This window comes from Elephas maximus, chromosome 4 (assembly GCF_024166365.1).
Source record: "Elephas maximus indicus isolate mEleMax1 chromosome 4, mEleMax1 primary haplotype, whole genome shotgun sequence".
Classification (NCBI taxonomy): Eukaryota; Metazoa; Chordata; class Mammalia; order Proboscidea; family Elephantidae; genus Elephas; species Elephas maximus.
In genome coordinates this window covers 34,382,773-34,395,649 of record NC_064822.1, presented here as the reverse complement: position 1 = coordinate 34,395,649, position 12,877 = coordinate 34,382,773, and the positions used below count along the sequence as shown (strand labels likewise).

General features: G+C 36.5%; 1 protein-coding gene across 13 annotated transcripts in view; it reads left to right on the top strand.

The window, feature by feature from the left end:
• Positions 1-12,877, top strand: part of MLLT10 (MLLT10 histone lysine methyltransferase DOT1L cofactor) — a 301,040-nt gene that overhangs the window by 140,659 nt on the left and 147,504 nt on the right. For all 13 annotated transcript variants that reach the window (XM_049881865.1, XM_049881866.1, XM_049881870.1 and 10 more), the window contains one exon: positions 93-202. In XM_049881865.1, coding sequence (XP_049737822.1) covers positions 93-202 — 110 coding nt within the window. The remainder of the gene's footprint in view (positions 1-92; positions 203-12,877) is intronic.

The following is a 12,877-nucleotide window of genomic DNA, read 5'->3' as shown; positions in this document are numbered from 1 at the left end:
AAGGATCTCCTGAGAAGGTTAATGATTGTATTTTTCTTTGAAAAAGCTTTATTGAAAAGTAAATGATATTATTCTTATTTATTTATTTTTAGGTTGGGCTCATGTGGTTTGTGCCCTGTATATTCCAGAGGTACAATTTGCCAATGTTTCTACAATGGAACCAATTGTTTTACAGTCTGTTCCACATGATCGTTATAATAAGGTAGAGTGAATATTATTTTATTACTGTTTGAATATACTTTTTTTTAAAACTGAGAAGTTCAAGGGAATTTTTAAAAAAATTATAGTCTACCATTGAATAATGAATTGAGATATTTGCAAAGCAATATTATTACTGTGGTAAACTACATTTATTAAAATGTTTTGATGAAGGTCACATGACTACAAAACAAAGAGTAAAACAGACGGACCTCTGTGATCTTTCATACCAATCCAAGAATTCAGTATTCTAACATTTACAGGATATTTTGATTCTTACTGGATTTATCCTTTAAGTATTCAGACCTTCTGTGCTCTTTTAAGGATCAAGGTTTTATTAAATTTTAATTATTATTTAGTATAGGGTTTGGCTTTTTGGTTTATAGTAGTTAAGATACTATACATTATTTCTTGAAAAATAACATACCAGAATGTTATTTACAAAAGAAATGTTATTTTCAACCCTAAGACATGATTTTTGTTGCCATTCTTTAAATTCATAGTTAATATTTGAGCTTTTTCCTTTCTATGTCTTTATTTAGTAAATTTATATTATGGTTTTATTTTCTTCAGCATATTACAATATTTTTGTATTATCCAGTGCGCTTTTTAGTATAAGCCGTTGCCATTGAGTCGATTCCGACTCACAGTGACCCAATAGGACAGAGTAGAGCTGCCCCATAGAGTTTCCAAGGAATGGCTGGTGGATTCGAACTGCTGAGCTTTTGGTTAGCAGCTGTAGCTTGCTGTAGCTCGTAACCACTGTACCACCAGGGCTCCCCTTTTTAATATAGTGTCACCATTTCATTTGAAGGTAACTTTTGATTTATTCCATGTGCAGAAGAAAGTGTTGTTGCAGCCAATTTTAAGGCTTCAGATATATTTGTGTTTAAAAAAAAAAAACTTTTTAGTATGTAGTTATTTATTTTTAAAAAGTTAAAAATATAGAAAAGTACATGACAAAAATCATCTTAAACCTTATCATTTAGCCTGTTTCAGATTTTTTCTGTGAATTTTTGCATATAGGTACATTTAAAAATAACACTGTGCCACCATGGCTCCATAATTTAATCAAGCAACCCCTTATTGTAGAAATGCTTAGCTTGGTATGCAGCATGTAGCACAAGCTGGTAAAATTTCTGTGCAAAAACTGAAGAACATTTTGAAAGCTCCAATGATACATTGAGTGAGATTGCTCATTAGCTTATGTCTCTTAAGTGAACTGTGTATTACTATTTAAAAAAATCCTTGATATTTTAGTGAAAAAATAGTAGTATCTGGTAAGGTTAAATATATTTGTTTTTTTCTCCCCTGAAGATTTTTTTTGACCTTGCATATCTTTTTGTTAATTTTAATATTGTAATGGTTTTTTCTTTTTCTTTTCTTTTTTTTAATATTATGGATATTATTGTTTTGTCCTGTATGTACTTGTTGTATATGTTTTTGCTCCATAATTTAACATTTGGTTTTTAAGTTTCATTGTGTCTCTGTGTTTTTTTTTGTTGGTATTCTGGCAGGTTAATTTTTTCTAGTGTAGAAGTTAAAAATTTTCTATGTAATTCACATGATTTTATCTTTATTGTTTCAGCCTTTGATGTCATGTATAAAAATTCTTTCTCTATCCTAATGTGTATACACTTCCTTAGTACTTTCAAAGTTCATTTTTGAAAAAATGCTTGTTTTTACTTTGAATTTTGAGACAATTACAAATTTACAGAAAGGTTTCAGAAATAGTACAAAGAGCTCTTCTGCCACTAAACCATTTGAGAGTAATTTGCCAATGTAACATCTTGTTACCTGTGAATGTTATAGGACATTCTCCTGTGTAATAACCAGACAGACACCAAAATCAGGAAATTAACATAAATAAATTATTTCCGTTTAATGTACAGACTTCATTTATGTTTCCCCAGTTTTCCCAGTAATGTCTTTCATAGCAGAAATATCACAAATTTCATTGCCTCTTTTAATCTCAAATGTTACTCTTCCCTTGATTTTTATATCTTTAATACTCGTGAAGATGATAGGTCATCTGTTTTGTAAAATGTCCCTCAGTTTTGATTTGTCTGATGTTTCCTCATGATTAAATTATATGTTTTTGGCAGGAATATCACGTAAGTGATGCTGTGTTCTTCTCACTGCATCCTAATAGCTGGTACATGATTTCAGTTTTTACCATTATTGGTGATGTTACCTACCTTGATCACTTGGTTTGGGTGGTGTCTGTCACGTTTCTTCACTGAGGTTAATCTTTTTCCCCTTTACAGTCTAATAAGCGTTTTTTGGGGAGGTACTTTGTATGTGAATATCCTGTCCCTCATTAGACTTTTATCCACTAATTTTAGTATCCATTGATGTTTCTTAGCTGAATTAATAGATCACCAAGTAATTTATTACTATGGTTGATGACAAGTGGTGCTTTTCTAATTCCATCATTTCTTTTTTATTCATCAGTTGACAGTCCACTGTGAGGAAAAGCTTTTTCTACTCTCCAGTTATTATATGTTAGTATGGACGTATGAATACTGTTATTTTAATGGATTGTACTCCATTACTGTCGTTTATTCTGATGCTGCAATTGTCTCATGTTGGGCTGGTAGAACTCCTTCAAACTGACTTCCGTGACTTTGACACGTTTCTATCATTCTGTGGGCACCCCTTGTTTCTGACACAACAGTATGTTTCAGGCTCATATTGTACCTTTCCTCCTCTAGCCCTGGAATCACCATTTCTCCAAAGATCCCTGGTTCCTTTTAGTGGAAAATGGTATTATCAGTTACTGCTACTCCCAGGCCCTCTGTGTGGGCATAGCTAGGTAAATATATATGTGTATATACATGCAGAGATACAAATGTATACACATTCACATCTATATTTTTTTCTATACTTCTGTATATAGTAAGCTGTGAGAAAACAATGATACCTGATTGGATGTACGTAGATACATATGCCCGCTGCCATTGAGTTGACTCCGACTCATAGCAACTCTAGAACAGAGTAGAATGGCCCCACAGGGTTTTGAAGGAGTGGCTGGTGGATCTAAACTGCCCACCTTTTGTTTAGCAGCCAAGCTTTTAACCACTGTGCCACCAGGGCTCCTACTATAGGTACGTATACACACATATTTATTTCTGTAGCTACTTGCATATTGAAAACCAGAAGTTCCTTATGATTTCTCTAAATCTATTCCAACAGCGCAAGGTTCGTTCTCATTTTTTCTTTTCTGTATTTATGACTCATTTCAGACAATGAGAAACCTGACTCCCATTATCCTCAATATATTTACTTCCTTGATCAATCCCTCCCGTATATAACAAATCTACTGCTATAAACCTCCCCCCCCACTCCCGCCCCATGCAGAGGTCATCCTTACCTCATTCAGATTCCACACCCCACTCTGTTACCGGTACTTTTTTGCGTGGGTGCCCTGTTGACCCTTCTAAGGATTTGACACTCAACTTCAGTCCACCACTACTCTTTCACACCTCAGTGGTTGATCTGCTTACCTTACTCTGACCCCACCCTTACCCACAACCTTTTCATGGGAGACAGGTCTACTTGGACTCTGACACTTGTATTGGACTCCCCCCGCCATCCCATCCCAGCATGAACTCTTACCTTGCTTGGCCCCACCTAATAGCTTTAAGACTAAAGTATTCAAAAAAGTAGGAAATGAGAGCAGGTGGAATGAAGAATGAATAAATTAGATACGAATCTTTTAAACCAAACCAAACCCGTTGCCATCGAGTTGATTCCAACTCATAGCAACCCTATAGGACAGAGTAGAACTGCCCCATAGGGTTTCCAAGGCTGTAATCTTTATGGAAGCAGATTGCCACATCTTTCTCCCATGGAGTGGCTGGTGGGTTCAAACTGTCCACCTTTCTTTTCGGTTAGCAGCTGAGTGCTTAACCATCACACCACATGGCTCCTTATAAATCTTTTGCCCATCTAGAATTAATTTTAGAATATGTAATATATAATGGCCTTTTCCTCTCCCACATGGTTAGTGAAATTTTTCAACACTACTACTGAATGATCTTTTTTTCTAGAATGACTTGAAATACTGTTTGAATCATTGCTAGATTCTTGGGTATATTTGAGTATGTTTTTGGATTTTTTCCTGCTTCTCTGATATGTTTGTTCTTTTAATAGTACCACACTATTTTAAATTAATATAGCTCTGGCACTTTTTAGTACATGGCAGAACAAACATCGTCATGTATTTATTTTTGCAGATGAACATTAGGACTAACAAAAATGGAATTTTGATTAGACTGGAGTTATAACTAAATGTTATTTTGGGGACAAATCGATCTTTTTACAATATTGAATCTTCCCCTTACAGAAACATGGTGTATCCTTCCATCAAGTTTTTTTTCTGTCCTTTTTGTCATTTCTTTCCTTTTTGCAGTTTGTCTTTTACATGGTTGCTGTATATGACTCCTGGATTTTTTTGGGTTATGATTTGTCATAGTTAACTTTAAAAAGTTAATGGTAATATTCTGTTCATTTACATTCAGTATGGCTAATACGGGCACTGTAACTGTAACAGTGGAATCGAACGTACCAACGATCGTGAAGATGGCGCAGGACTGAGCAACATTTCATTCTGTTATGCATTTGTCACCGTGTATCGGAGTAACTTGATAGCAACTAGCAACAGCAATAATATGGGCATGCATATCTGAAACAATTGGAACAACTGGAAAAGAAATTGTTGAGTTTTGGAAGATACCAATCTTTAATGGATGATAGTAAAGAATAATTCGAGAACATACTAATTTACTGGGCACTTCATGAAGGCCTAGTTTGTATCATGCATTGTGCTAAACCAAAACCAAACCAAACCCAGTGCCGTCGAATCAATTCTGACTCATAGTGACCCTGTAGGACAGAGTAGAACTGCCCCATAGAGCTTCCAAGGAGTGTCTGGTGGATTTGAGCTGCTGACCCTTTGGTTAGCAGCCGTAGCACTTAACCATAACCACTATGCTACCGGAGTTTCCTGCACTATGCTAGATAACAGGAATTAAAAGATGCATGAAATAAAGGGTTTCTTTCCATGTGAGACTGATTTTAATTAGAAAGATAGTTAAGCAAATAAATAATGGAAAAGTTGCAGGAAAAGACTAACTGTACTATGTAGACTTCATGGCAACTGGTTACTGATTAGTAATAATTCTGAATGGAGTGTTAAGAGAACATAATGGAAGGAGTGATTATTTTTGCCTAAGGAGTTTAGTAGGACATCACAAGGAGTTGATAAGTCTTTGCAAAATAAGTAGGAATAAAAGAACATTGTTTCATTCAATTGTAAAAGCTTTAAAGCTAGAGGAAATCTTAGAAATGGCTAGCCTAACCTCCCCTTATTTTTCTTTTCAAAAGGAATAGTGGTGGATAGCTATCAAGAAAATTTTATCTATTTTAGTATCTAGTTGAAAAAATGCTTAACCCATTAAATATTCTCTATGATGCTTAGAAATCCTGTTGCTGTCGTATGCTATCCAGTCTATTCTGACTTATAGTGACACTTTAGGACAGAGTAAAACTGCCCCATAGGGTTTTCTAGGCCATAACCTTTATGGGACTAGATCGCCAGATCTTTCTCCCATGGAACTGTGGGTGTTTTTTTTTTTAATAATTTTTATTGAGCTTTAAGTGAACGTTTACAAATCAAGTCAGACTGTCACATATAAGCTTATATACACCTTACTCCATATTTCCACTTACTCTCCCCCCTGATGAGTCAGCCCTTCCACTCTCTCCTTTCATGACGATTTTGCCAGTTTCTAACCCTCTCTACCCTCCCATCTCCCCTCCAGACAGGAGATGCCAACACAGTCTCAAGTGTCCACCTGATACAAGTAGCTCACTCTTCATCAGCATCTCTCTCCAACCCATTGTCCAGTCCCTTCCATGTCTGATGAGTTGTCTTCGGGAATGGTTCCTATCCTGGGCCAACAGAAGGTTTGGGGACCATGACCACCGAGATTCCTCTAGTCTCAGTCCGACCATTCAGTCTGGTCTCTTTATGAGAATTTGGGGTCTGCATCCCACTGATCTCCTGCTCCCTCAGGGGTTCTCTGTTGTGCTCCCTGTCAGGGCAGTCATCGGTTGTGGCCGGGCACCATCTAGTTCTTCTGGTCTCAGGATGATGTAAGTCTCTGGTTCCTCTGGCCCTTTCTGTCTCTTGGGCTCATAGTTATTGTGTGACCTTGGTGTTCTTCATTCTCCTTTGATCCAGGTGGGTTGGGACCAATTGATGCATCTTAGATGGCCGCTTGTTAGCATTTAAGACCCCAGACGCCACATATCAGAGTGGGATGCAGAATGTTTTCATGATAGAATTATTTTGCCAATTGACTTAGAAGTCCCCTTAAGCCATAGTCCCCAAACCCCCGCCCTTGCTCCGCTGACCTTTGAAGCATTCAGTTTATCCCAGAAACTTCTTTGCTTTTGGTCCAGTCCAGTTGAGCTGACCTTCCGTGTATTGAGTATTGTCCTTCCCTTCACCTAAAGCAGTTCTTATCTACTAACTAATCAGTAAATAACCCTCTCCCACCCTCCCTCCCTCCCTTGTAACCACAAAAGTATGTGTTCTTCTCAGTTTATACTATTTCTCAAGATCTTATAATAGTGGTCTTATACAATATTTGTCCTTTTGCCTCTGACTAATTTTGCTCAGCATAATGCCTTCCAGGTTCCTCCATGTTATGAAATGTTTCACAGATTCGTCACTGTTCTTTATTGATGCGTAGTATTCCATTGTGTGAATATACCACAATTTATTTAACCACTCATCCGTTGATGGACACCTTGGTTGCTTCCAGCTTTTTGCTGGTGTAAACAGAGCTGCAATAAACATGGGTGTGCATATATCCGTTCGTGTGAAGGCTCTTATTTCTCTAGGGTATATTCCGAGGAGTGGGATTTCTGGGTTGTATGGTAGTTCTATTTCTAACTTTTTAAGAAAACACCAGATAGATTTCCAGAGTGGTTGTACCATTTTACATTCCCACCAGCAGTGTATAAGAGTTCCAGTCTTTCCGCAGCCTCTCCAACATTTATTAGTTTGTGTTTTTTGGATTAATGCCAGCCTTGTTGGAGTGAGGTGGAATCTCATCATAGTTTTAATTTGCATTTGTCTAATGGCTAATGATCGAGAGCATTTTCTCATGTATCTGTTAGCTGCCTGAATATCTTCTTTAGTGAAGTGTGTGTTCATATCCTTTGCCCACTTCTTGATTGGGTTGTGTGTGTTTTTGTGGTTGAGTTTTGACAGAATCATATAGATTTTAGAGATCAGGTGCTGGTCGAAGATGTCATAGCTGAAAATTTTTTCCCAATCTGTAGGTGGCCTTTTTACTCTTTTGGTGAAGTCTTTAGATGAGCATAGGTGTTTGATTTTTAGGAGCTCCCAGTTATCTGGTTTCTCTTCGTCATTTTTTGTAATGTTTTGTATTCTGTTTATGCCTTGTACTAGGGCTCCTAACGTTGTCCCTATTTTTTCTTCCATGATCTTTATCGTTTTAGTCTTTATGTTTAGGTCTTTGATCCACTTGGAGTTAGTTTTTGTGCATGGTGTGAGGTATGGGTCCTGTTTCATTTTTTTGCAAATGGATATCCAGTTATGCCAGCACCATTTGTTAAAAAGACTATCTTTTCCCCAATAAACTGACACTGGGCCTTTGTCAAATATCAGCTGCTCATATATGGATGGATTTATATCTGGATTCTCAATTCTGTTCCATTGGTCTATGTGCCTCTTGTTGTAGCAGTACCAGGCTGTTTTGACTACTGTTGCTGTATAATAGGTTCTAAAATCAGGTAGAGTGAGGCCTCCCACTTTCTTCTTCTTTTTCAGTAATGCTTTACTTATCCGGGGCTTCTTTCCCTTCCGTATGAAGTTGGTGATTTGTTTCTCCATCACATTAAAAAATGTCATTGGAATTTGGATCAGAAGTGCATTGTATGTATAGATGGCTTTTGGTAGAATAGACATTTTTACTATGTTAAGTCTTCCTATCCATGAGCAAGGTATGTTTTTCCACTTAAGTAGGTCCTTTTTAGTTTTTTGTAGTAGTACTTTGTAGTTTTCTTTATATAGGCCTTTTACATCTGGAACTGTGGGTGTTTTTAAACCACTTACCATTCGTTTGGCGTCAAAGCGATCAAATGTTGTATTACCAGGGACTCTTAGAACTCCTGTTACTAAAAAAAAAAAAAAAAAAAAATTTTTTTTTTTTTTTTAGTAACAGGAGTTCTAAGAGTCCCTGGTACCATTTAAAAATGAGGTTCAGATAGATGGTGGAGCTAAACGTCTCACTCATTTATCCATCCATTCATCTAGTCAACATTTATGGAATGCCCTGTTATATGTACCAAGAACTAGTGAAAGCATTAGGAATATAGATCCCCCCAAAAAAAAAAATTTTTTTTTTTTTTATTACAAATCAGTGATTGTTGAACAGTGTCATATGTGCAAGTCTTCTAGAAGTACAGAGAAAATTCACTTAACCTAGTCTAATAGGGTTGAGGAAGAAGAGGAAAGGTGTCTTAGAAAAGGTTGCAGCCTTTCTGTATCTTAAAGAGTCAGAGGCCTCCAGGTGTTGGCTGCGATGGAGGAGAAGCAAGGGAGCACATGAGTGCTATTAATGTTACAGTCTCACAGAGCAAAAGCTTTGAAGTGGGAAAAAGCAGGTATGATGAGAGGAAGAGAAAGGAGGGATGGTGGTGAGGGAGAAGGAGAGTATTGCTAGGACCTTGAATGTGATATGTGGAATGCTGAGAGAGGTTGTCAAGGACCAGATTTTCTAGGGCCTCATATATCATGTTAAGGAGCTTGAACTTTATCCCTGTAGAAGGGCTTTTATACTTGGGAGGAATATGCTCAGATCCATCATTCTAATGGGTGGGTAGAAGGAAGATTGGGAGAGGGAGACAGAACAGACATAAATAGGTACGTAGACACTATTTAGGAGGTTGCCATGTTCCAAGAGATAATAACAAGGGTTTGAAGTAGTAGAGTATTACGAAGAAGAGGGGACAGAGACATTCAAGTAATATGTAAGAAGTTCCAGTGACAGGGCCTGGTGATACAGTTTTGTGTGGCAGAGAAGGTGAGGGAGGAAGAAAAGTCAGAGCGACTTTTTAGTTTCAAGAAGTACTAGGCACATCATCACCACCTGAGAGAGAGAGAGTGAGTGTGTGTGTGTGGTGAGTTATTTGAAGCATCTTTTAGAACAAAGACACTAAGTTTATAAATTCTTGGCTTATGTTGGTGGGACTTGTTAGTACCCTGTTTGTAAAAAAGTTTTCTGTCCACCAGTTGTTTGTTGGTGTGTATTAACAAAATGATAATGAGGACTCAAGATGTAATTCACTTTCCTACTGAAGCATTGGATATTTGCTTTCGTAGATACCTAATACATGTTTGGTTTTGCTTGGCGCTTGATACTAGTGCTAAGATGAGCACTTAAGTGCTTTTTTCTGGAGAATAGAGTCATTTGGAAAAGCAAAACCTATATATGTATATATATGGAAAGAAAAAATCAATGACCAGGATTTTTGAGCAAAAGTGTAAAAAAACCTGTCAGTATCAGTGTGCCAGACCAATTATGGTATAATATCGTGTAGCATCTAATAGTTGGTAGTTTGAAACAGTTTTACAGTTATCCCTGTAGAAAAAATCCCTTTATACTTTTGGTACCTCAGCTGAGTTTTATTTCCAGTTTCCCTATTTGGTGTCTGTTTTTGTCTTTGCCTATTTGTCCCTTCCCCCGCCCCCAACACATACACTCACACCTCTGTATTGTTTCTCAGGAAATAGTAACTTATTTTTCCTATGTGTGTTTTGTCCCTCTGTGTTCATCTTTACTTCTGGTTGCCGTCTTTCTCTCCACAGTTTCAAGGATTAGAAGCCTATGGTCTGTGGAAGATTGGCAATACAATTTCCCTCAAAGTGCCATGTCTTTGCTTCTTTTAGTTCCAAAGGCAGCAAGTATTCCAATCTAAATTTCTGAAAATGGAAATACGAAATAGTTAGCTTAAAATTGTTTGTGGGATTAAACTCTCTAATCTCTCTTAAAATTTACTAATTACATCAGTTTTTTTCTTGTTTTTTTGGTTTCTTGGGTACTCTTAGATTGATAGGTGTTTATATAATATAATCAGCTAAGTATAATTGGTCAGGAGATAAGACTTTATTAAAAACTCTTACTTAAAAAGGAAATTATGTTACTGGGAACATGATATCAAAACAAGACAAATTGAACAAATTTGGTTTCTTTATAGAAACAATATTGTAATAGGGTGTTGAATTTAAGGGTAAAGACGTTGTCTAGGCAGAAATGAAATTTACTAAAAGTAGCTAAAGTATAAATGGGGTTGACTGAAAGGCTACAAATAGGGAGGCTCACAACTATGTGGGGAGTTGGACTTCGGAGTAAAAAGTCAGAATCTTGATACTGTGAACCCATCTTTGATGAGGATTTTGGAGTCTGTTCTGTCTATAGTCTGTTTCTGCTCACTCATCTACCTACATGTAATCTCTAATTCTACTTGCCATTTTAGCTGCATTCCCCATAGGTCATTGACAAAGTTGTCCCAGTTCTAAATTTTCAAAATAGCAAACCTGGTCTAATCATCTGGCTTCAGAAGCCATGTTCACCTAGATAAACTGTTCATACCATCAAGAGGTTAATTTCTAGGAAGGGAGGGGAGGTATGGGTTGTCTAGGAACTTTAAAATGTGTAATCTTTAGTTTCATGTTCCATAAATGTAATATTTAAACAAATATAAAAAAGCCTATAAATTGTAAAGCTTTTTGATGTACATATGCCAAGTCACATACGCTGATTCAGATTGCCAGGGTGAGATACTCCGAAGACATGTCAGATTTTTCTGAACTAATAGTTTTTAACCTTTTTTGGGTCTTCAGGAGTCTGATAAAACATAAAGAATCTATCCCCAGAATAATACACACCCCGAATATCATATAACATGCAGCATTCTGCATATACTCTCTGGGGGATCATAGAATACACTCCCATAGACTCTCAAACTGTTTGACAGTAATGACGAGGATTACCAAATTTTGGATTGCATCAGTAAGTGATAAATTTAATTATACATTTAATAAAAAATGTAGTATAAAAACATGTTTAATATGTTGGTATGTTTTCTTCTAAACTTTTTTTGTCTGTTAATGGGAAAAGAGTTATATGTACAGGTTTAATCTCTGGCTCTGAATTTGGAATGACTGAAATTCTCTCTCATGTTTATGTTGTAGTTTGCTTAACCATTCCCGTATTATTGGATATTGGATATTGAAGATCAGTCAGCTATTTTATTTCATAACTAAAAGAGTGATAAAAATCTTGCCTTTTCTGTGTTTTGGAATATTTCTTTTGGCCAGAAATCTAGAATTAAAATTGTTGTGTCATAGCCTGTATTTATAAAGTTCTGATAATACTGCTTCATTGTTTGTCAGTTTTATATAACTGTCTGATAATATATGAAAATGATACTTTTATCACACCATTGGCTACACTGAGTTTTTCATCATTTTTAATGTTTACTGTTTAGATAATCAAACTATTTTTATTTTTATTTCTCAGGTAATCAGAGTAGTATTCTTGTGAATTGTCTGTGTGTTTAAACTGTTAAATTTTCTACGTTTATTAGCTCTTTAGATAGTAATACTAATGATGGCAAGGGGTTAACGGGTTTAATCATGAGGATGATGCACCCTCCCACTGTGTGTTGGGGTCACCATGAGTTGGGAGCTGACTCCCTGGCGGCGAACAACAGCAGCGTACCAGCGTGTTTTTCACTTTGCGTTTCACCTTTGCTTGTTTAAAGAAAACACATAGTACTCATAGACACACATTTTTGAGTTGATTCTGACTCATAGTGACCCTGTGTAAGGCCAGCTGGTACAAAGCTATGTGTTCGTAGTGCAGGAGCAGTCATAGACAATAAATAAACAAATTTCCGAATAACATCTTATTTACAAAGTCAGGTACTGAGATTGTGAGGCTATAGTTTCTCTGTCCCTGATCTAGAGGATTTCCAATTTAGCTTTCTCTTGCTGCTTCTTTGTTTTTGGTTTTCGCAACGCTGTTACGTAGATGGTGGTATGTACTTTGATCAGGAAGCATATGCTGTTTGATTATCCCTCTTTTTGTGATGTTAACTGTTTACTCAATGCCTGGTCCATTATTTCTTTAGGAGTTGGAAAATGCTATTTTACCATTCCCTCCTCATTTATTAGCCAAATACTTCTATATAGAGAATCTTTTTCTGATCTTCCATTCAGTTACCCAGTGGTACTGTTCTACAAGAAAGGCAGGATGCATGCTTGATTTTCTTCATTACCAGTTTTCAAAACAATAAGTTTACTAGGTCCTTCAGTGAAGACCAATTAGCTGATTTTAAAATACTGTTATGAACTCATGGGTTTAAACGTATTTGATGTGTTTCATTCTATGGAAATTATTCTCCTTATTGATGCTTAAATTGCCGACCTTTAGCCAGTGGCTACCTCTTCAAGTTGACCTGAGTTCTTTTACGTGTATGTTTCATCATTTGATATTTTCATGCTGTGTTTTTTTTTTTTTTTTTTTAGTTTTTGTGTTTTTTGGGGGGGGAGGGGTGTAACTTTTGTTGCCCTTTT